This window comes from Fusarium proliferatum (genome assembly GCF_900067095.1).
Source record: "Fusarium proliferatum ET1 genome assembly, contig: FPRO_scaffold005, whole genome shotgun sequence".
NCBI lineage: Eukaryota > Fungi > Ascomycota > Sordariomycetes > Hypocreales > Nectriaceae > Fusarium > Fusarium proliferatum.
Window position 1 is genome coordinate 1,640,986 of NW_022194794.1, and position 23,629 is coordinate 1,664,614.

A 23,629-nucleotide genomic window follows, 5' to 3' on the forward strand; every position below is an offset into this window, starting at 1 on the left:
GCTGGCGTTTAACTAAGTTTACTTTCGTTCCTAACGGCGACGCCGAAACTTACGTTGTCCCCAACTCACAATACTTGGTCCCACGCTCGCCTCGGCGGTGCCCCCCCCCCCCCCCCCCCCGGATGTATATGTTTGAAGCGTGCAGTCTGTAGCTGCACTAGCCAGGACCTCTAACGCTATGAACACGCCTGTTACAGCACATGCGCGAGATCGTGATGAAAGATGATGGAGGATTTGCAGTCACTAGGCACTTGCAGTACTTGACTAGACTACAGGGTGCACCTGGTAGCCAAGAAATGCCCGCTGCTGCCTCCCATTTCTTGGTTCTTTACTTCGACATCCATTGCTGCTCATTTTCTGGTTTTTCTGATACAACTCGGAGAACGGCACTGAAACCCTGGTCACGGAATACTATGCAGGTACTCATGGGCTTGACTGTCAAAAGTCGGTCGTTTCGGTGAATCACTTATGCCTCAAGATTCGAATGGATCGGGTAGCTGTCCAGGCTGCATTCATGACCTGGATCCTGCGCTCCTTTCAACATTACCACCTTAGCAGGTACCTAAGTCATTGTACCTAATACCTGAAACCCCAAGACATGCCGCGTGATCTTGAGGCTCAGCTCTGCACAAAAGACAAGGACCAAAGAATGGGTCGGCCTCCGTTTGAGTACCTGCTGAATTATTCCCGGCGGTCTCGTGTAGGGCGAGCTGAGACATGGGATGTTGTATTTCCTTCGCCTTGCATAACGTAAGCTAGGGGCAGCTGAGGCCACTACATCTGGAAGCTCTTCTGAGTGCCGTATGCACAAAGCGTCTTAGAGGACAGCTCGGACTGGGCGAGATCTACACAAGGTGCACAGTGTATGGCATATGGCACTGGTACAGAGGTTTGAGAGAAGCAGTAGCATGACTGACATCAACCCGAAGCACGAATATTTGGGTACAGGTCCGTTTCTGGTCCGTCAACTGCGCTGTTGGCTGTGTCGATCGATGACCTAATTACGACTAGACGTGCCTCCACCGTTCTCCAAGCATATGTACGAATCGCCAAGGCCCGGAGCTAGGGCGGACAGTCCGGGGTGAAGGGGGTGTGCGAATAGAAGTCATCGTCAAAGGCTCCAGTGCAATGCAGTCAGCCAAGATAGACGGCATAGCATGGCATAGTTCGTGTCCAACTGTCTCGGTCTGTGTCCATAAAACGTCTTGACTTCCAGACTTTCTATCCTTTCTCTTCTTTCCTCTCATTCACCGCTGGCAACCAATTCAAGATCAGACTCACACATCACCAAACAAGCACTTCTCAGTCCAATCTTCCCATCCACAACACCAACATCATGAAGTACTCCGCTGTCACTCTTCTTGCTGCCCTGGCTGCCTACTCTCAGGTATGATACTCTATTTCCCTAAGGTTCGCAGGCTTGCCTTGCTAACATGATACAGGCCCAGTCAATCTCCATCCCTGGCGGTGATGAGGTCTCCTCTATCATTGGCGATGTTTCCTCCCGAATTGGTGATGCCTCCTCTATCATTGAGGATGTCTCTACCCGCGTTGGTGATGAGGTCTCATCTCGCGTCGGCGATATCTCTTCTCGCATCAGCACCGCCACCGAGACTGGTGCTTCCACAACCGTGACTGATGCTTCCACCGCCACCGATTCCGCAGAGACCGACAGCGAGACCGGATCCAGCACTGTCGACACCAGTGCCCTCGGCAGCGTGACCAGCGCTCTTGCCAGTGCCTCCAGCGCCATCGAGGATGAGATTGCTTCTCTCAGCTCTGATCTCGCCACTGCCACTGGTACTGCCAGCGAGGCTATCGAGTCCGAGATCGCTGCGCGCACCTCTAAGATCGGTGCTATCGAGAGCAGTGCTGGTGCTGCCGCCAGCAGTGCTACTGGTGACAACGCTGGTGCCATGCCCACTGCTGCCGTCGCTATGGGTGCTCTCATGGGTGGTGCTGCTCTCTTTGCCAACATGTAAAGTGGCATTTACGGAAGATTACATTAATAATGAAATAAACGGTCAAATCTTCACGCGCCATCATTTTAACCAACATGGAACTCTTGCATATCCAACTCGGATGAAGCAAGGATATGACAGGGTTCGGGATCTTAATTAACTAGCGTTGCACATCTGCCGTTAGTGTGATTGAAAAGGGAATTTGGAACTGAAGAATGCCTATGTCTGGTGCAGCCTTTGGAACGATGACTTTGTCGATAGAATTGCTCACATAAAATGTTCTTGACTACCCATGGAAATAAAGATTTTCGTATCATATGTTGGCCCAAATGATGGATTTCTGTGTTTATGCCTTTATGTGCTCTCAATTGCGTGAATAATGCAATGCATACTCTTTATTGCCTGCTCTCCTCTGTAGTATGTTTTAGTCTCGGGTTTTCCCTTTAGCTTAATCAACTCTCTCAATGACACCCTCCATGAGTGGTGTGAGATGTGTATAAAGGTTTCGCCCCAGGATTTATGCTGTCGCGGCTAACTTCTCCTTGTATCATGTAAGCTAAAACTGAACCTCTGGTAAATGATATTGGACATCCCACTTCGTCCTAGGTTGTTCTGGAAGTAATGACTTGCAGTGCAACTATCCACGTGAACGGCACAACTACAAACCCAGAGGGAGGAATCTAGCAAGTAACTTTTCTTGTCGAGAGTGAGCTTCTGGACTCGAGTAGTGGGAATAAAAGGGGATGGCTATGTGCTGTGAGGTCCGCATTCCAGTCAATCAGTATGATTATATGGTCACTTCCCTGATTTGAACCCCATCCTGAGCTTCACCGGTTACGAATGTAGCAGCCCAACTCAATACAGGCCGCCAGGACAGACACCTGTGAAACAACCAATAGCCTCCTGTTTTCGGCGAAAGAAAGGTAAAAATAAATCTCTACATGGGCGTCTTCGTACTTACTATACCCTGTTTGGGAATCAGCATGTCAGGCATGCCAGTGCCTCAGCGCGCTCGAGAATAACCATAGGCCCTGTTGTATTTGAATGCAGGTATAGGAACTTGGCTTGCAAGGTCTATTTGAGCTCTCAGAATATTTACAGTATTTAATTTTCTTTTCTTTTAACCGTTTACTCGGTATGGGGTTCAGATCAGAGGGGGGACATGCTGAGAACGCAACCTTGTCAATGTCAGTCCTTTCTATTTCTTGACTCTACAGCTAATAAAAAGGAACTGGGGGAAGGAACAACATTTCAAGCTTATCTCAGTGCTTTTCATCTCTCATGTTATTCCGATATGAATATTGGCCAGTGTAGTGGCTTGAACAAGACTTGGATACGATTGCTATGAACGGTGGCTGTCCCGTGAGAGGGCTTTGAAATCCCTCGAGCCGAAGTTACCTCGAAGCGTATGAATGGGTGAAAATCCCAGTGCCGTGCTGAAATAAACCTCTGAACCCCATCTGTATCTAATACATTATTCTCTTTAGTACTTCCCTAACTTGTCTGTACCAGGTGCTTGGTATGATGGTCATATCAATGACAGTGACTGGGTAGCGGAATCACGAAATGAGACCAGAAGCTGACTGTCTGTGTTCTCAAGGATGCATAGCTACTCTATCCCATTATATTAGTAGATGAGTGCACTGAGCACAGTCCGCATTTGATTGTTTATCTCACACAAGCTTACCAGACCATGCAACTCTGATCCAGGAGGAGCGTCACAGTCAAATCTACTGGCCGTGGCATAACCATGTGTTGTACGCTATACTGGGATTAACGTCATGTTTTGGGCCGACTCTCTGTCCATAACTTATCGATGATCTGGAAGACAGCCGTCACGCCCTTCATGGTCTGTTCATCCACCTGTCCACCCAGCTTTTGCTGGATCTTATCTGGATGCCATCGTACACGCTCATCCCTGAGCTTAGCCACAAACGATTTTTCTCCTATCTCTTGTGGATTCAGCCCATTGACAAGGAACTTGCGCACAGTTGGCTCATCCACGTCTTCTATACGACCACCTTCAACCGGCCATGCAATTTCTGTAGGTGTGCCATCCCAGTTTGCCCAAGCTTTCGTGTAATCTTCCCATCGTTGTTCCCAACGTCGACGCTCTCTCCGTTCCTCTCCACGGCGGATACTATATTCCATGTCCTCTTGGAGTTTCTGCGCGCGACGATCCTCGTTGGCTTTGCGCTTCTTCGCCTCTTCACGGCGAGCACGCTCCTCAAGCAGGCCAGCATTTGTCTTTTCCCACATTTTCTGGCGTACATAGGAAGCGTACTCTTCATCTGTCATTTGTTCCAGGTGACCTGTAGGCCCTACACACTCGTTGGGGTAGACGTGGACGGGTTGGCCATATACACTTTCCCAGTATGCAGCACCCTCGTCATCGGCCATGGCGTCGAATAAAGATTCACGAAATGCTGCGTCGGGATCTAGAGGCTCTGGCTCATGAGGGTTATTTGGTGTGGGAGAGCGATGTGGCCGACGGTGTCGGTGTAGGTGTCGGCGGTGACGGACAGGCGAACGCCCGTGCCTGTCATCATGATCATAATCTCGATGCCTATGTCTGTCTCGCGATCTTCGACGAGATCTGCGGTGGTCCTTCAGCCGGATGCGTGAGCGCCTCGGCGCTGTGGTATCCCCTCCGTCATCTTTATCGTTGCGCTGGGCGTCGGCGTGCTCTGATGGCGCATCGAGCGACGGTTCTCTCTTGACGTCAACTGGTGATCGCGATTCGGGAGACCGACTCCTCCTTCGGCTTTTGGGCTTTTCAGGGTTGATAGAGGAGAGGATGTGGCGTCTGCGAGGCGACTTCTCGGTTTCGCCCATCATGTGAGGGCCGTATAGTTCGAAGGCATTGGGTTAGTGACGCTCTTGGCTTTGCGAGTCTGAGAATTTGTAGTTGTAAGTTTAAGTTTCGATGTGGGGATTAGTTGTTGCGGGTGCACAGACCTTACTTTATATTCATGGTATTACTTTACCTAGGTACCTATCCGTCGACCTAAACGATGAACCCGACAAATTGGTAGGTACTTACCTAGGTATGCACCGAGAAGCAAATTTAGGCTCTATTAACATTTAGCAAGAAGGATGAGCCCCTGGGGTGCATGTTGCTCCAGTAATTGCAGATATGGCTGTGTGTCAGAGAGTTAATTGCAACAGCTTTCGTGGACTGTCAGACTGAGTTATACGATCAGAGCTGAGGTATACACAAGGTTATTTATTTCAGCCGAATAGACAAGTCCATCAAGAAGCATCATCTTTGCCCAACTGATTGTCATATATGTTTAAAAACACTCGAAAGATATTATGACTTGAGATTATACTTTAATACAATGCCAAGTCATACAGTACAGGGTAGGCAGATTTAGCGTACCAATTAAGAAAGGTTGGCATCCGTATCCAGTTACTCGCTATCACTCAGTACTGGGTTTATAGTATCTACTCCAGTTTTGGTATGGTAAGGACAAGGTAGAAAAAACGATAATCACTGAAGGGTATTCGGTACTCCGTACTAGTAGCAGAAATATACCTTGATAGTCCAGCCACTATGGAACATTGACCATTAGTTACGATAAGGAGGCAACTTGGAGTGAAACATGGGCCACCACCACCACCACCTATTATTCGCATTCACTTCAAGTCGAAAGCTTTACACACCAAGAACCCCCCCTGCTAAGAAAACAACGTTGCCCTCTGAGGAAGTGATACTGATCTCTTATCTCACATCGTCAATCAGTTATAGTTGACGCTATTCCAAAAAGTATCCCTCCCCCTGAATTCATTGTCTCCACGGGCTGGTCCCTAGGGGGAATTTTAAGGGTCTAGATGCCCCGCAGCGTCCAATCGACAGCTAGCAAACCGTCGCAGGGCTGGTATTGATGGACCCAACAGTGTGACCAGGCTGACTGACTCCTACTGATGAGCGAGGCCAGATAAATTTGTTCGACACCCAATACCAACGCCAAACCTCTTTCTTGTCCGCTCCGCCCTTGCGTCTTGTCTTGCCTGAGGTGTCGTCTATACTGCGCTTCAATCCCTCGATAAGCGCATATACAGATCGGTACACTTGACGGGAACCAGTGAGGACCGCAACATGCGTGGGTAGTCTTTACACCGGCACCTCTTTTCCTTCTGTTCTGGCATCATTCCTCTGCGCATAACCACCCAAGAGTCAGTCAATTGACATCGCATCAACCATGGGAGGGGTATTATTACTTCTAGGCCTATGCGTAAGTGAACCTCACCCATTCGTCGATAAATCACTGAGACTGACATTCAATCAAGCTAGTCATGGCGTTGGCGTACGTGCGACCGTGATGCCATTCTCATCGATTGCTAACATATCTACTTACCCAACAGGTCATTCCTTGCCGGAGCGCTGCCCCTTTCAATGTCTCTTTCACAATCACAGCTTCGACTGCTCTCGAGCGTCGGTGTTGGAATATTGGTCGGGACTTCACTTATAGTCATTATCCCCGAAGGAATCGAGGCTGCAACCGCGCCTGGGGAGGCTGCTCATATGCATCGAGTTCGAAGCCTGGTGCGCCGAACCCCCTGGAGCCACGCCGCACTTACACGCGGACTCCCCGAGTCAATTGTCACAATAAGCACCGGCTCAATCGAGAAACGAAACGACGAGTTGGACACCGAAGCGCTTGTCCGTCGCATTATAAATGCAGCAGCGAGGAATGGCCGAGTCAAGCGTGCAGATATCGAGGCCGCCATTGAAGCGACAGGTGACGATGCTCCAGCCATCCCAGGAGCCGGCGATGCCGCAAAAGATAGCACTACCGATAACAAGGGATCTGAAAAGGCGGAGAGTGGGAAGGAAGGCCAACAGAACCATGACGGAGACCATGAAGCGCAACATGATCATGAGCATGAGCATGAGCATGAACAGGAGCATGAGAAAGAGGAAGCGCACGAACATGCTGTTCCCACATTCGAAATCGGCTTCTCGTTGATTCTGGGTTTTTTGTTAATGTTCCTGATTGATCGACTGCCGCGCCATGCGACAGAGAGTCTTCACTCTACACCCCAGACCCGCCATATCAGTCTCGACAACCTCAACGGTGATTCTGCCTCCGTTGACGAAGAGGCGGATGGGTTCCTGGGATCCCTGACACCCACTCCGCGTCGAGCGCGCAGCTTGGCAACGACCACTGGATTGGTTATTCACGCCGCCGCCGACGGAATTGCAATGGGTGCCTCGTCGACTACTTCAGATATGAAGCTTGGCTTCATTATCTTTGCGGCCATTATGATTCACAAGGCTCCTGCTGCCTTTGGCCTAACTTCACTTCTTCTCAAGCAGGGTCTTTCGAAGCGAGCTGCTCGAGGACATCTTATTGTATTCAGTTTGGCTGCACCGTTTGGTGCATTGACAACATGGACATTGATCACTCTGCTAGGTGGTGGTAAGGTTGAGAGTGACCATTGGTGGACCGGCATGCTACTCCTCTTCTCTGGTGGCACGTTTTTGTGAGTTAAGCATGTCTTTCTTGACATTCGTCACTGACACCTCGATAGATATGTTGCTATGCATGCGATGCAAGAGGATACTACCCCCCATACTCATGACCACGGCATCAACGGCTATGCAGATAGTAATGCCACGGCACAGCGGAAACCAAAGGGACCGCAGATGCGTGATACACTGGCCACCATGGGTGGTATGCTGGTACCACTGCTTACACAGTTTGGCCACCACCACTAAGTCGCAAGCACTTCATTTGCCTCGTATTCTCCAGCTGCGCATGTTGAGATTTTGGGACGGTGTGTGATGGAGTATAACAGCCATAGACAGAGTATGGGATGACATGGCGCTTTTCAAGATTTCTTTATGTTTCGGGGCCGGCGAGCTCACTTTCGCTGCGTGGGAAGGGACCAGAATAGACTCCTGAGCGATTTTCACGGTGACAAAAGGCGGGTATGAATTTATAGGGATAGCATGGGCCATGTACGGTTCCTTGGGTTGCAATAGCCGCACAAATAGTATTCTTGAGATATGTTACAGGCGTTCTTGACTACGGCTGCACAGTATCGCTATCACATCTCATGGCCAAATTCTTTATGCAGGACTGTATCTTTGTGTCAGTTGATCACTGCCAGCAACTCTGGATTTATCAGATCGCATCTGGTTTCAGCGTAACCCAGCAGCAGCCAAAAGGAGATATCCAATGCCAATGCTGGGTTTGGTTGTGGATTCATCTGGTTCAACCTAGGTTTCAAAGAGGAGTTTTATAAAACCAACTGACATCTAGGCAGGGATACAAGGACAAAAGCTGCTTCACACATAGTCACAGAAGCAACAAAATGGCCTGATATTTTTGTTCGAATGATACGTAGAGCATTCCAAAGTGAAAATGGACAGGGGATGCTGAGATAGTTTACATATCAGTTGCCGTGGAGGGTGGGTTTAATTATTTAATTCTCCGCGTTTGATAACTTTACGAATTTAATAGACATTGCCTTGGTAGGGCGTACGGCACGAGAGAATTCGCAAAATTTAAGGAGATTGAAGACGGACAACTTGACTAACAAGACGTTGAAACAATTCAACAGTGCTTATCCGTACCTTGGGGAAAAGCCAAGCTTGATGTTCGGTCAAGTCCGCTCACACCTTTCTTCATAGCCTCTTACGAAAATAGCAAGGGGCTCAGTTCATTCAGCTTCAAGGCCAGGGTCGTGCAGTACTTGGTAGTCTCGTTACAGCTTTTCCAAGGCATTAGGTATGCGTCGTTAGTGTTGTACTACCAAAACCTAAATCTTTGGGGCGGATCAAGGAACCTAGGAAAAAAGGTTGGTCGTTGACGCCATTTGGCGCTTCTGGTGGACGTTCCGAGGTCTTCTTTTCTTCCTCATACCTATTTTCTCTGCAGTGACAACTGACAACGTCAGGGTGTGAGATATTACAGCATCGTGGCTTGCGCCAGGAGTTTGGATGTTGGCTTCTGGTAAACATTTGTTCATGTGATATCTATTTCTTGCCAGTCCCTGCAATAAATCCCAGAGCCAAATTTTTTTGTTATGATCTTGGTGCAGATAATATCAAGGTAACATGAGCCCTCGTATTGATCCTCAAACTCCCTGCACGCACCTGATCGTCCAAGAAGCCTTAGAGAGGGGGTTTGTCAACGCACTTGACAAAGCATCCAATCCCATCTTGTCGAGAGCCGCCTGAATTGTCACATCTTATCACATGGCTATACTCGAAGGGGGAAAGGGTAGCGATGTCTTGCAGGAGTTTGCAGTGCGGAGTCCTCCATCTTTGCTCTGAAGATATGTACTGTACATACCATGGTACATACAGCACAATCATAGCTGATCCTCACATGTCATGAACAAGATAGGTACAGCTGCAGACAGTCGAGCTTGTGTGAAGATCGACGTAATATCAGAGGCTGAGGGTCGGTGAAACCGTCATGATCAACCGTGCAAAAAGTCAGCAGCCACGAACTGCACCTGAGAATGGCGCACGGCTTCAACCACCGAACTACACTACCTAACCTTACGCAGGAACCAACAAGAGATAACTAATGTCCAATCCTTTCGTAGCGTACGGATACAATCTGATCTGGTGAACGGTGGAGATGATCAATTCGATCCAAGGTACGGAGTAGGATTGTATTCATTTATTCAGGGTTGACAGAGGCAGACTAGGATCTGTTTCACTGTTTGAAACAGAACAGGTTTGGCATCTCATGTTTCGAAATCAATTTCTCGATGAATTGAGTTGAACCGTTTGCGGGTTTGAGAACAAGATTAAAGAATGTACTTTGTCAATGAAGCGAGATTTATCCCAATTGCGGGAATGTGATTGGAACGTCCCGTCCCTGCATTCATTGAATCAGTAATAAATGAGCTGAAGGAAGAAAAAGCAATGAAAAGAGCGGGCTTGCTCAGAGCCTTGAAGTGCTGGGCTCTTCTCTCCTTATCTTACTTCCGTCTGATATTGGATGGATGCTGCTTGTACTGTAAAGCCTTTTCGACGACACCAGCAAAAGGAAACGAAATTTGATCAAGTTTCCGTTTTCGTTCACAGACCGTCTTGGGCTTCGAAAACCACTTCGTCCTATCGTGGGTAAGGTAGTTCGTTCTCTCAATCGATCACCCCTTATTCAGCCAACTTTTCCTTCCTTTGTCTTGTCTCGCCTCGCCTCGCCTCCACTTCTGCATCCATCTGCTGCATCTAGTCACCAGATTGATTCACTTCCTCGACGCCTCAGAATCGAGTCGGTCATCTCGTCTTGCCTTACAAAGACGGACAAACCCATTATAGTCTACATATCATCCCGTATCCTCGGTAAGACAATCTCACACCCTCATTGTGTGCGTTGAAACCTATTTCTCGACACAAACTTCCATACCCGGCCTTACCAGCTCGACTCAGGAGATATCCTTGTGCCGGTCACGGCGACAGCCGACATAAGCATTGTCAAAAAAGACATCCAAGCGGAAAGGCAAAGGCAAGGGAATCGCTCCAACGAGGCCCTGAACTGTAGTCTGTACTGCAACGAATGCTGTTTAGCGCCTCTACGATCCCGCCATCGACCTTGGCCTGCATCCGACCCACGCGCCAGGTCATCAGCCAGTCCCAGGCTCATTCTGCGAGCCAAGATTGCCATCCCAGTACAAACACAGGCGTTCCCGTCCCTGGACGTGTTAGGTACTTAGGTACTGTACTGGTACCGTACCGCCTGTCCGTAGGCTCTCTCCACTATCTCATCCTCTAGTGACTATCGCCATTCACCGTTGGTTTCTGCTTCCTGCACCCTTTCCCTTTTTTCAATATCTGCACCTAATTCTGTTCGAAGCCAACACGACATTCTCATACCGAGTTTTTGCGCGATTATAGGCGATACTCTCTATTCTACATGTGCTGACATTGTCCTCGAATTGTTGGCAGAGGCCTCGTACGGCTTGCTTTCTGTTTTCCCCACCCACGATCCATCGTCGGCCTCCCCTCGATATCAGCCGTTGTCGCTTCAAGTAGCCCACCTCCATCAAGTTGTTGATCCTCTTCACAAACCGCTTCAAGGTCTATCTTCCAACAAACATCGACATCTTGGAGGGCGATGACCCGGGTCATGGCCGGCTACCAACGACCCATGAGTTTTTCCGAAAGACGAGGAAGCGCCCTCAGTGACGACTTGACCCTCGGCACATCGACGAACCCCATGGTTAACCACCGCTTGGAAAAGCTGCCTCAGCAGCAACGGCACCTGCGTGGACCTCCTACTCCCAGCATGTCTACACCCGCCGCGGACTTTGATCAACAACTCACTGGCTCACCTCCACCGCCTCCCACACCCGCTGCGTCTCCGGGACCTTCGCATTTCCAACCAGATTGGAGTGATGCGGCTGATGATGAGGACTTCTTTCTCGCCAAAGTCCGGCAACACTTCAAAAACTGTTCTGGTCCTCAGAGGACTCGGGTCCTCGCCGATCTGCTGAATCTCTGTACCAGCCAGCAATTGAGTTTCGTTCACCAATTTGTGAGCCCTTTATTGAAAAAGGACCCATTCACAAGTCTGCCAGACGAACTGTGTCTTCGGGTAAGGACCATGCTTATTTTGTTGTTTTCCCTAGGATACGGTGGGCTTACTCACATGTGTAGGTATTATCTTTCATCGATGACCCAAAAGTTTTAGCACGAGCCTCGCAAGTTTCCAAACGATGGCGAGATCTCCTTAGCGACGACATGACATGGAAGAATCTTTGTGTCAAACACGACTACGGCCGCCGACTATCAGAGGTCTACACACACGCACCTAATTTCTCATCGAGACCATCAGTACAGGCTTTGCATGGACTCGATGCCGACATGACCAGCAGCAATAGTTTCCCAGGCACGCGCCCTTATTCCTACACCTCAGGGACCCGGTCGTTCGAGGGCTCGAATACCTCTGGTCGACCCAGGTTACGGACTTACAAGTCTCACTTCAAGCAGAGATATCTAGTTGAAGCTGCTTGGCGATCTGGCGGTACTAGCACAACGCGGAATATTACCCAAGAAGGGGGCGTCGTCACGAGCCTGCATCTGACGCCCAAGTACATCATTGTGGCACTTGATAATGCCAAGATTCATGTGTTCGATACTGAGGGAGACTCGCAACGCACCCTGCAGGGACATGTTATGGGTGTCTGGGCCATGGTTCCTTGGGATGATACTCTGGTCAGTGGAGGCTGCGATCGCGATGTGAGAGTATGGAACCTTAAGACTGGGTAAGTTGAAAGTCACCATCACTCTTGATCATTTGCTGACAGGATATAGTGCCTGTTTACACACCTTGCGAGGTCACACATCGACAGTGAGGTGCTTGAAAATGGCAGATGCAAACACGGCGATTTCTGGATCCCGGGATACAACCCTAAGAATCTGGGATATCCGAACCGGCCTTTGCAAAAATGTTCTTGTTGGTCACCAGTCCAGTGTTCGGTGTCTCGAGATCAAGGGAGACATTGTCGTATCCGGTAGCTATGATACTTTCGCTCGAGTCTGGAGCATTTCCGAGGGCCGTTGTCTTCAAACGTTACAGGGCCATTTTAGTCAAATTTATGCCATTGCGTTTGATGGTAAGCGAGTCGTGACGGGCAGTTTGGATACCAACGTGAGAATTTGGGATCCGACTTCTGGGTATGTGTCTCTTCAAACTACGGATAATAGCTACTAATAGTTCGAAGTGAGTGTCTGGCTATCCTCCAGGGTCACACGTCTCTCGTTGGACAGCTTCAGATGCGCGGTGACACCTTAGTTACCGGTGGATCAGATGGATCGGTCAGAGTTTGGTCACTGAAAGAAATGTGTCCGATCCACCGTCTCGCAGCTCACGACAACAGCGTCACCAGTCTGCAATTTGATGATACTCGAGTCGTGAGTGGTGGCAGTGATGGCCGAGTTAAGATCTGGGACCTCAAAACTGGACATCTCGTCCGCGAACTCATCGCGCAAGGTGAAGCTGTCTGGCGTGTTGCCTTCGAAGATGAGAAGTGTGTTGCTTTGGCCTTGAGACACGGCCGTACAGTCATGGAGGTAAGTCGATATTGGACGAAGGCTGAAAAGGCTCAAGACTGACTTTGGTAGGTGTGGTCGTTCTCACCACCCGAAGATATGCTCTATGACCGACCACTCTCGCTTCAACAGCGGGTACTGGAGGATGACCCGAATCGCCCACTGAGCGCCATGGCTATCGACTATCGCACTTCACAACAGACTTTGGTCAGTTCTAGCCGAGACGCTTCAACCCAGGATGTCGAGATGAACGACGCTGGCCCTTCAACTGCCCCATTGCAGGGCGGTACGTTCTTTCATGACGACTGAGCTGGGAGTTCGGTGATCTCAATGATGGCCCTACGTCAACCATCGTGATATGACATCGGCGAGCACCAGCATTTCAAGCGTACCCGATTTTGTGGAATCAACATTTAGTATCGAAGACGGATCCGGTCATCCGCACTGCATTGCACTATACTCTTTCTTCGAATTGTTGTAGAGGCGCCAAGGATTTTTGAAAGCATGTTTTGGGCGTTGCTGCATCACCACCAGTTCACAGAATATGTTAGTTATGGATGGATGACATGCGAATTTGCATGGGAGTATGACAGCATGAATCAAGGGGTTATGGGAAACTGGAGCCACGGAAATGGAATACGGAGTTGCATCTCAAGGCGGCTCGGACTATATAAGGAGTCGATGTCAACGTTCTGGTTTTTTGACATTGATCGTTATCTTCATCATAATACCACATCGACAGCGTGTGTATAGAACGATTAGAGATTAGCCCAGTAATGTTGGGTTCGACCAATAAGACCTGCCAATTCTTAGTCTTTTCATCCCGGAGCTAGGTATGAGTGATAAACTGCCATCATGGGCCATTTTTTCGTTCCTGGGAGGTCGAATCGTTGAGCCCGAATGTTTCCAGGGACTGAGAGTACCTCAGCAAAGACTTCCGACCTCCACCAGCAAAACCTCTTGTCGTGGCTCGGAGGTAGAAGGGATGGTGTGGATAGAGCCCCACATCGGCGAGAATTACACCGACGACGTGGTGTGTCACTTAGACGGTCTTGTATGGAGCGGAAAGATGGTCAAGAGGTGGTCTTTTGATAATCGGAAGACGTCCTGGGATATGTAGCAGACCTTGTCGATAGGATTATGCCCTCGGAGGAGATGATCTCTTTAATTGGACAGTCTGGAGGCATTTGAAGAGATCGCAAGCATGTACACATCACGTGACTACTAGTCCTGAATAGGACTAGACCTACCAACAATTGGAGGCCAAGCTCAACGCTCTCCCGCTCAACAGCGACTTTTTTTGAGCTCCATCCAGCCAAGTCGCAGTTATCAACTCGACAACGTCCTGATCCCTCAGTTCAATTCTCCATATCCACGATGTTGTCTAGAGCTCTCCGTCTCCCCAGGGCTGTGCCTATGCGCACCAAGCTCGCCGCTCCCGCCTACACTGCCATTCGCTCTGTCACCACTGATGCTGCTTCGGCGTCCCTGAGCCACTCAGTCCCCAAGGTAAGAAAATGCGCACTTTCCGTCCCGCAAGGGTCCTTCGGAATACCCTCGCCCGACACTTCGCCCTCCGCAATGCGCCCACGAACCATCACTGACTCTTCGACTGCTGCAGTCCGATGACGAGCCTTTCTCTGTTAACCTCAGCGATGAGAGCTTCGAGACCTACGAGCTGGACCCCCCTCCTTACACCCTGGAGGTGACCAAGAAGGAGTTGAAGGATATGTACCGTGAGATGGTCATCACCCGGTATGCAACAGCATTCCCCACGATCTCAATACGACATTTACTGATAATCCCGCAGACAGATGGAGATGGCGGCCGATCGTCTGTACAAGGAGAAGAAGATTCGTGGTTTCTGCCACTTGTCTACCGGACAGGAGGCCGTTGCCGTTGGTATTGAGCATGCCATCACCAAGGAGGACGATATTATCACCGCTTACCGATGCCACGGCTACGCCTTGATGCGCGGTGCTACCGTTCGATCCATCATTGGTGAGCTGCTTGGCCGACGTGAGGGTATTTCCTACGGCAAGGGTGGTTCCATGCACATGTTCGCCAAGAGCTTCTACGGCGGTAACGGTATTGTCGGTGCTCAGGTTCCCGTTGGTGCCGGCCTTGCCTTTGCTCACAAGTACAATGGCAACAAGAACGCCTCTATCATCCTCTACGGTGACGGTGCTAGCAACCAGGGCCAGGTCTTTGAGGCTTTCAACATGGCCAAGCTCTGGAATCTCCCTGCCCTCTTTGGCTGCGAGAGTAAGTCAATATATAAGAACGAGTCAGAGCACTACTGACAAATCCACAGACAACAAGTACGGTATGGGTACAGCTGCTGCTCGTTCTTCCGCTTTGACCGACTACTATAAGCGTGGACAGTACATCCCTGGTCTCAAAGTCAACGGTATGGATGTCCTTGCCGTCAAGGCCGCCGTCAAGTACGGCAAGGAGTGGACTGCTGCTGACAAGGGACCTCTTGTCCTCGAGTATGTCACCTACCGATATGGTGGTCACTCCATGTCTGATCCCGGTACCACCTACCGAACCCGTGAGGAGATTCAGCGCATGCGATCCACCAACGATCCTATTGCTGGACTCAAGCAGAAGATCCTAGACTGGGAGATCACAAGTGAGGAGGAGCTCAAGAAGATTGACAAGGAGGCTCGTGCCCACGTCAACGAGGAGGTTGCTGCTGCTGAGGCCATGGCCGCGCCTGAGCCCAAGCCTGAGATTCTGTTTGAGGATATCTACGTTCGGGGATCCGAGCCCGAGTACATCCGTGGCCGTATTCCCGAGGAGAACCACTACTTCCAGTAGAGGAATTGAGCGCGAGGCCGTACCACCATAATGATTTGAGCACTTGTTGCTTGCTGTAATATACATCCATGACCTATCTAGAAAGAGGCCTGGCACGGTCCGAAAATGGAGAAGGGCGAGGACCCAGGAATGCTTTTTTCGTGCTACTCATGGATGTCTCTTTGTCCTACAGTGGTTTTATATCAATGTCTTTCTCAAAGTTAGAGTCAATAGCGAAAGAAATCACCCAATATCATGATATTTGGCGAGCCATCTCGGCCTATCTCCCCCGAGACAATAAGAGCTTGCAGGGGGCCCCTCTAACAATTAATTAACGCGCGCTAATAAATTTGATCGACGCCTTACTTAACATGGGAATAGCCGGGTGCACGTCCTGCCTTACTAGACAACCGAGTCACGTGGGGCAGGCATCTCGCGCGTTCTGGTCGCACCTTACCCTCGCGAATGGCAGGTAATTAACGCGACAGGTTGCCTAGCGGGCGCGTCATGCTACTCAGTGTCAGGTCAACTCGCGGGCTCACAATTGCCCCTCTCTTTCTACAAAACACATCCAGATTAATATCACACCCTGCAAATCGCTACTCTTTGCGTTCTGTGCGTTTGTTTTCCACAAGAATTCCAGGTATCATGGCACCAAAACAGGCGACACTCGGGTATGTCAAGTCCGGCCAGAGCACAATCGGGTGTGTGGAGGGACAACTAAAATTTAAAGAATCGATCACTGACCAAGGCCAATTGGTAACCACAGGAAGTTCTTTGGGGCAAAAGGTGTGCCTCCTCAACAGACAAAGCTCTCCTTCAGCAGCAAGCCCAAAAAAGAAGAAGTGAAGGACGAGGAGGAGGCTGACGTGAAGGTCAAACCGGGCTCAGATTCTGAGAAAGGTATTTTGCTACTTCGATGAAATCCTACGATAATCTAAATATAGATCAGAAACAAAGAAGCGAGCAAGATCAGAAGACAAGCTCAAGCCCGAGCCTACACCCATCAAGAAAGAGGAAATCGATGACGAGAGCGATGGTCCTGTCACTAAGCGAGCACGACGAAGTCGAAAGCGAGTTGAGGAAGACGAAGATGATGAAGAAGAAACTGTGAAGAAAGAGAAGCATGCATCCCCCCAGAAGTCAAATGTCGCAAGCACACCCCCAAAAGTCAAGTCGCCCGAGAGGTCAAAGACAACGCCCAAAGCCAAGGCGGCCAAAGAAGCCACTCCTGAGGAGAACGACGATTCCGACAAAGAAGAGGCATCGACAGCTTCAGCTTCAGACGCCGAGCTTGACGAAGAGGCAGATGTCGAAGATAAGCCTGAAGTTGCTGCCAAGGCTCGCGAGAAGGTCCAGACAAAGTTCAAGTCCAAGACGAAAGACCCCTATCCCGACTGGAAGCCCGGCACCCCTGTTCCGTATGCGGCCCTGTGTACAACCTTCTCTCTTGTGGAAATGACCACCAAAAGATTGATTATTATGGAGCATTGCTCTCTTTTCCTTCGCCAGGTCATGCGCCTGACCCCTGAAGATCTATTACCTACAGTCTTATTAATGATCAACAAATTAGCTCCTGACTACGCTGGTATCGAGCTGGGTATCGGCGAGTCGTTAATCATGAAGGCCATCGGCGAGACGACGGGACGAAGCCTCCAGGTGATTAAGGCTGATCAGAAAGAAATTGGCGATCTTGGATTGGTGGCTGTAAAGAGTCGATCAACTCAGCGTACTATGTTCAAGCCAAAGGCTTTGACTATCAGGGGTGTGCATCAAGGCCTAATGAACATTGCTACTGTCACTGGTAACGGTGCTCAGGGGCGCAAGGTGGATGGTATCAAGAAGCTTCTTGCTGCAGCTGATGCTAACTCCACCGGTAAAGTCGATATTACTAAGGACAAGGGAGGTCCGAGTGAAGCCAAGTTTATCATTCGATTCCTGGAAGGAAAGTTGAGACTTGGTCTGGCTGAGAGAACCGTTCTTGTTTCTTTGGCACAAGCTATTGTTGCCCACGAAGCAGATGCCAATGGTAAGGTCCCTAGCACCTCAGATCTTGAGAAAGGTGAATCAATTCTCAAGACTGTCTACAGGTAAGCCACGTGAAACACTGTCGATGACCCGTACTTACAAAATACAGTGAACTTCCGAGCTACGACGTGATTGTTCCTGCAATGCTAGAACACGGGATCATGAAGCTTAGGGAAAATTGCAAGCTCCGACCCGGCGTACCTTTGAAGCCTATGCTGGCCAAGCCGACGAAGGCCATTACTGAAGTACTCGATCGCTTTGAGGGACAAACCTTCACCTGTGAGTATAAGTATGATGGCGAAAGAGCACAGATCCATTATGTGGCCAAAGATGCGCCTCAAGAACTAAGCGAGGCGAGCCAAGGCGCCGCTAAGGAGGCTGCTGCTGGTGTTGCTAGCATCTTCTCCAGAAACTCCGAAGATCTCTCCCGGAAGTATCCCGATATCCTTGCCAAACTCCATACCTGGGTCAAGCCGGACACCAAGAGCTTTGTCCTGGATTGTGAGACAGTGGCCTGGGATGTCGATGAGAAGAAAGTGTTGCCCTTCCAGCAACTCATGACACGCAAGAAGAAGGATGTCAAGGTTGAGGATGTAAAGGTCAAGGTTTGCGTATTTGCATTTGATCTGTTGTACCTCAATGGAGAAGCTGTTGTCGAGAAGGCGCTGCGTGAACGACGTGAGCTTCTCGAAACCGCGTTTAATCCTGTGGAAGGCGAGTTTTCTTTCGCTACCCACATGAACGGCCAAGAACTGGATGAGATCCAGGTTTTCCTTGACGAAAGTGTCAAGGCATCATGTGAGGGTCTGATGGTAAAAATGCTGGATGGAACTGAGAGTGGATATGAGCCCAGTAAGCGAAGTCGTAACTGGCTCAAGGTAAGAGTTCAGAACTACATTACTAGAAGCTGTATGACTGACTGCTATCATAGATCAAGAAGGATTATCTCTCAGGCGTTGGTGATTCCCTGGATCTTGTTGTTTTGGGCGCATACTACGGCAAAGGCAAGCGTACATCTGTTTACGGTGCATTCCTTCTGGCCTGTTACAACCCCAACTCAGAGACATACGAAACTGTTTGCAATATTGGAACTGGCTTCTCAGAGCAGGTCTTGGAGGATCTCCATACCCAACTCTCTGAGATTACCATTGATAGGCCTAAGCCTTTTTACTCCCACTCTTCTGGCGGTCAACACCAACCTGATGTCTGGTTTGAGCCTCGGTATGTCTGGGAAGTCAAGACAGCCGATTTGACCCTCAGTCCACGTTACAAGGCCGGTGCTAAGGAAGGTGTCGACCCGTCAGGAAACAAGGGCATCAGTCTTCGGTTCCCTCGCTTCATCCGTGTGCGAGATGATAAGAAAGCTGATGCTGCCACGACAAGTCGCCAGGTTGCTGAAATGTATCGCAAACAGGAGAGCGTGACAAAGAACAAGGGCCCCTCTGTTGATGATGACTTTGAGTATTAGAATCAGTGTTGTTCTCTTTGGCTTTCTCAGGAGAAGTTTATGCATTGGCTGGTATGTTGCTGCTCAGGCGTTGGTTTCATACTATATCAGGATCAAGCATGGGAGTTGCACGTTGAAAGAAAAAGTAGGGGCTATTTCGACCTGACCATTACTTCATGATAATTCAAGCGATCTTATGACAAATCCTCAGATCTGAATCTAGCGTCTTGTGTCCTGGTGTGCAGTTTTTGGTTACCAATAAGGGAGTACTTCTGGCGAGCTGAATCAATGTCTGTCATGCTTTAGGGAAAACATCTGACACAAAGCTCAGATACAAGTTATTTAAAGATGTACTAAGCCTAAAATAAGTATACCTCACCATTCTTATTAGTTTCCTATAGTATAGTCCTTTTTTGTCTCCCCTTGGCTATGATTTTAAAAGAGGGGGGGGGGTGGGGGCACATCTTGTAACAAAGCCCGAAGCGCATGATAGCACTCGATAATAGTTTGTTTCGGAAACTGAGATGTGAGGTCAGTAATTTGTCAGGATAAATTTATACGAAGCGCGTTGAATTGTACATTCATATACATTGATAGCCTACCAAGAATAGCAAAAGCAAACTCGTCTATATGATAAATCTTTTTTAGTATACCCACGATCCATCATACATGACCCGGCATCAAATCTACAGGATCCCTTTATAACATTGGTTCTTCCCCTTGTATGCTATCACCGTCATCGGCACCGTCGCCATGTAATAAGCCACTACTTTCACCGCCACCATTGTCGTCTGCTATCCTGTCGGCCACGCCAGTCTCATGACCAGCACCGCCAGGTGCCAGACCCATGGTGCGGCGTGTCTCTTCGGCACCATTGAGGACATACCAGACGTCCTTCTTTGTCAGCAAGCCCTGCAGAACACCGCGATCGCTGAAGAGAAGATATCTCAGGCCAAGCTTTTGGAAATATGTAGCGACAAGATGAAGACTTGTATGCGAAGCCCGGGTGAGCGGTGTTTGGTCCATCCAGGGGCGAAGATCCAGGGTTGTGCGTGGATCTGCCATGGGCTGGTGAGAAAAGAAGGCTTCAGTCTCAGGGGGCAGCAAACGAGGTGCTTGCGTCGAGGCTGAGAGATTGTATGCCAGCTCGGCACGAGAGATATATCCAAGAAGAATGGCTTCTCGGGGATCTGATATGACAGGAAAACCGCGGTATGGGTGCATCTCGAGGATAGTGGTGAGAGATGCGATGGTGTGACCTGTGGCAGTAAGAACTACAAGATCCTCGATGCGAGTCATGACTTGAGAAGCTGGGATGTCAGGAATAGATTCGTTGTTCTCACTATTGTCGAGAAAGGGATACTCGTTGAAGTGAATCCACGATTCATAGATACCGCGACGAGAGAAAGCATCGCCCACCCACTTTGATATCATGACAGCGATCATGATGGGGAGAACATAGGTGAGGGCACCCGTGAGCTCGAACATGATGACGACAATAGAGACGGTCAAGCGGGTTACTCCAGCAAGAGATGCTGCTGCGCCGACGATGGCATATGTACCTGGTGTAACGCAGGGTATATCAGGTTCGCAAGAGCCGAATAAAAAGAATCCAGGGTGATTGGTAACCCAAATCTCCATGATGATACCTACGGCGCGGCCTGTTAAGGCACCAATGGCCATGGAAGGGAGAATAATTCCGGCGGGAATTTGGAGACCGAATGTGACAGCGGCGAGGAAGAAGCCCAATACAGATGCAAAGACTAGGAGGACAATGGTCCTGGCCGAAGCAGCTCCTGTTCTACAGAGGCCGATGGGGTCGTCAAGAACCTGCGAGCATTCTGAAAAGAGGTTGGAGACGAGCTCAGTCGTCTGCACCTTCATGTAGAAGTTGGGATAGTTGATGAGGGCTGTGAAGAAGGCCACGATGAGAACCTGGACGATAGGGCCTGGAATCCATCGGTTCGACTTCTTCCAGCGAGCAATAGCCATGTTGATTCTTATGAAGAGACCGCCATGTATGCCCTGGAAAGAAAATATTTTTAGTTACTTGTTCTGTTCGGACTTGATGTTGGACTTACACCCATGACGCCTAGTATGGCGTAGGGGAGCAGCTCAAAGCCATGCCATCCAATGCTGTAGTGGACTTGATACAAGACAAGCTTGCCAGATCGAAAGGGGTCAAAAGCCTGAAGAACAACTGCAGCAGTCATGGCACAGACAAAGCTCTGCCACATCGTCTTGTCTGGAAAGTAGTAGGACAAAGTCTGGAGAGAATTAGTATTGGTTGGGGGCCTGGGGCTGAGCATAACTAACCTCGAGACTAAATAAGACACCACCGATGGGGGAACCAAAGGCAACTGAGACACCTGAGGCGGCAGCAGCCGAAAGGACCTCGCGTTTGCGAGCTAATGGCGTTAGCTGACGACAACCGACTGCATTATAGGGAAGCTCTCTACCTTCATTGTCATTGATGTTGCGGAACAATTTCGTAAATACGTTGGCGCAACAGCAAGCAACATGAATTAGGGGGCCTTCTTTACCCAACCACATGCCTGATGCAACAGCAAGAGCCTGTGATGGTGTCAGTGACGAGCTGGTAAGCAGTATAGACTTGACTGACAAGACCAAGAGACTTGATAATGAGTGTCCAGAGTCCAAGGAACCGTCGGATAACGAAGCCCCCCAGGACAGTCTTGATTTCTGGAATACCACTGTGTTTTGCGTAAATGGCATATTCTTGGACGAGAAGTGCTGCGACATATGCAAACAGCATCTTCCAATTGTTAGCCATACGAGGCAGTAGAAGCTATGGGGTTCCGGTCCAGTGTACGTACCGCGAAAGAAACAAAGAAGAGATACTCAATGAACCACTTGCCACCTTTTGAATGGACTCCCAGAGCGTCGCCCCAAGTCTTCCAACCGTCACATTTGGAGCCTTGGTCATAGCCATAACAGCAGAACGCCTTATTTAGGTAAAAATGGCCTCCTTCTGGTCCACTGGCGCAGTATCCTTCCTTCAAATCCCCAAGCCAATCGGTCGTGACGTTGATGACAGCAGCTACAGTGCCTACAAGCATACCCGTCAAGAGCAGGACGATCCAGACTTGGCTGGCGTCAATGAGGCGCCGCACATAACCTATAACCCCAGACGCACTCGAGTATAGCATGCGCAATCTCTGGCGCTCCTTTGTGTATTCGAAGATCCAATCGATGGCCGTAAGATCCTCATAACCGACTCGACGCCCTGGCCCCTCAACATACCAATCATGCGGCACACCATCCTTGGAAGCTTCGTTGAACACGACAGTTTCAGAGCGCGGGGGAGTATTAGAGCTTGGATAAACAGCAGGAGACGGGCCTCTCGAGGAGGCATGCGGTCGTGAACCTGTGATGGCGGAGAGAAGTCGAGAGGGCGCAGACCAGAGCGAGGGACCCTGTCTGCGTTTAAAGGTCATGGGCGCACTTAGATTACTCTGAAGCGGATCGTCGCCGAGCACATGATCTCGGTCGCGAGATCTACCACGGCCGCTGTCATCGCTGGCGTCGTCATGAAGGAAATCGAGCTCATCGCGATCGTCGGAATTGGAGTTTGGAGTATGCGACGAGGACGAGGCGGCGGAAGCAGAGGCGGAAGCGGAAGCGGAAGCGTAGGGGTCTTTTTGAGACGCTCCAGACATGATGCGGCTCATGACATTGTGATTATGCGGTGTAAGAGCTCACAGCTGGCCCGGACGGAGTCTTTGGCTGATGAGAGTTTGAAAGGGAGAGTCGAGAGGAGATAAAAGTTAGATACGAGGTTGTTGGGTGTCCATTTCAAGTGCACGCGCTGTTGACTCGGAGAGTTCAGTGGAGGACACGCAATGGCTACAGTTGGTCTGGTTGGTTGTTGTAGGGCTTGGATTGCCTAAAACGTCGACTGGACCAGCTGAAAGCATTGGATGCGTCAATGGATGGTGTCCGAATGGTGGTTGTTTATAGCTGAGACAATGAAGAGTTTTAAAGAAATACTAAAACATTCTCGGCTGTTATTGTCTCGAGTTGCATCTAAATCAATTTCCTAGTCTCGCGAGGATCTTGGCTTTCATTGTCCTTGTCGCAACTGGCTGAAAACACTTATTTAGGTCACATTCCTGATATATTCATCAGTATATGATACCACGGAACGATATGCTCAGATCTCAACAATAATCAGTATTTATTATTTACCATGGAAAATGAATTCGTTGATATCCAATCACTCCCCCCTTCCATAAATGTTGGAGGTTTCTAGAAACTCATCTGCCTACCTACCTAGGCACGCACGGAGGGGAATTCATAGAATAGTGGGACCCAACAAAGTTGTTGCAAGTCAAGTCTATCGATACC

At 49.5% G+C, this 23,629-nt stretch overlaps 7 protein-coding genes across 7 annotated transcripts; 5 read left to right on the forward strand and 2 right to left on the reverse strand.

The window, feature by feature from the left end:
• Nucleotides 1–1,336: 1,336 nt before the first annotated feature.
• On the forward strand, nt 1,337–1,982 carry FPRO_10800 (uncharacterized protein; the record flags this gene model as incomplete). Its single annotated transcript, XM_031231802.1, has 2 exons — nt 1,337–1,387; nt 1,443–1,982. The coding sequence occupies 2 exons, from the start codon at nt 1,337–1,339 to the stop codon at nt 1,980–1,982; spliced, it is 591 nt and encodes a 196-aa protein (XP_031081803.1).
• A 1,758-nt stretch (nt 1,983–3,740) lies between these two features.
• FPRO_10801 (uncharacterized protein) lies at nt 3,741–4,796 on the reverse strand (the record flags this gene model as incomplete). The annotated part of the gene is made up of 1 exon (XM_031231803.1): nt 3,741–4,796. One exon carries the CDS (start codon nt 4,794–4,796, stop codon nt 3,741–3,743), a length of 1,056 nt encoding a protein of 351 aa, XP_031081804.1.
• A 1,370-nt stretch (nt 4,797–6,166) lies between these two features.
• On the forward strand, nt 6,167–7,686 carry FPRO_10802 (related to ATX2-Putative Golgi transporter involved in homeostasis of manganese ions; the record flags this gene model as incomplete). The annotated part of the gene is made up of 4 exons (XM_031231804.1): nt 6,167–6,199; nt 6,255–6,271; nt 6,330–7,451; nt 7,500–7,686. The coding sequence occupies 4 exons, from the start codon at nt 6,167–6,169 to the stop codon at nt 7,684–7,686; spliced, it is 1,359 nt and encodes a 452-aa protein (XP_031081805.1).
• Nucleotides 7,687–11,059: 3,373 nt separating this feature from the next.
• On the forward strand, nt 11,060–13,293 carry FPRO_10803 (uncharacterized protein; the record flags this gene model as incomplete). The annotated part of the gene is made up of 5 exons (XM_031231806.1): nt 11,060–11,527; nt 11,590–12,197; nt 12,247–12,609; nt 12,657–13,005; nt 13,057–13,293. The coding sequence occupies 5 exons, from the start codon at nt 11,060–11,062 to the stop codon at nt 13,291–13,293; spliced, it is 2,025 nt and encodes a 674-aa protein (XP_031081806.1).
• A 1,068-nt stretch (nt 13,294–14,361) lies between these two features.
• On the forward strand, nt 14,362–15,807 carry FPRO_10804 (putative pyruvate dehydrogenase (lipoamide) alpha chain precursor; the record flags this gene model as incomplete). Its single annotated transcript, XM_031231807.1, has 4 exons — nt 14,362–14,493; nt 14,606–14,739; nt 14,795–15,249; nt 15,299–15,807. The coding sequence occupies 4 exons, from the start codon at nt 14,362–14,364 to the stop codon at nt 15,805–15,807; spliced, it is 1,230 nt and encodes a 409-aa protein (XP_031081807.1).
• Nucleotides 15,808–16,434: 627 nt separating this feature from the next.
• FPRO_10805 (uncharacterized protein) lies at nt 16,435–19,282 on the forward strand (the record flags this gene model as incomplete). The annotated part of the gene is made up of 5 exons (XM_031231808.1): nt 16,435–16,460; nt 16,556–16,689; nt 16,739–17,876; nt 17,924–18,692; nt 18,746–19,282. 5 exons carry the CDS (start codon nt 16,435–16,437, stop codon nt 19,280–19,282), a joined length of 2,604 nt encoding a protein of 867 aa, XP_031081808.1.
• A 678-nt stretch (nt 19,283–19,960) lies between these two features.
• Nucleotides 19,961–22,941, reverse strand: FPRO_10806 (uncharacterized protein; the record flags this gene model as incomplete). Its single annotated transcript, XM_031231809.1, has 6 exons — nt 19,961–21,286; nt 21,343–21,528; nt 21,578–21,669; nt 21,721–21,835; nt 21,885–22,037; nt 22,099–22,941. 6 exons carry the CDS (start codon nt 22,939–22,941, stop codon nt 19,961–19,963), a joined length of 2,715 nt encoding a protein of 904 aa, XP_031081809.1.
• Between the last annotated feature and the right edge of the window lie 688 nt (nt 22,942–23,629).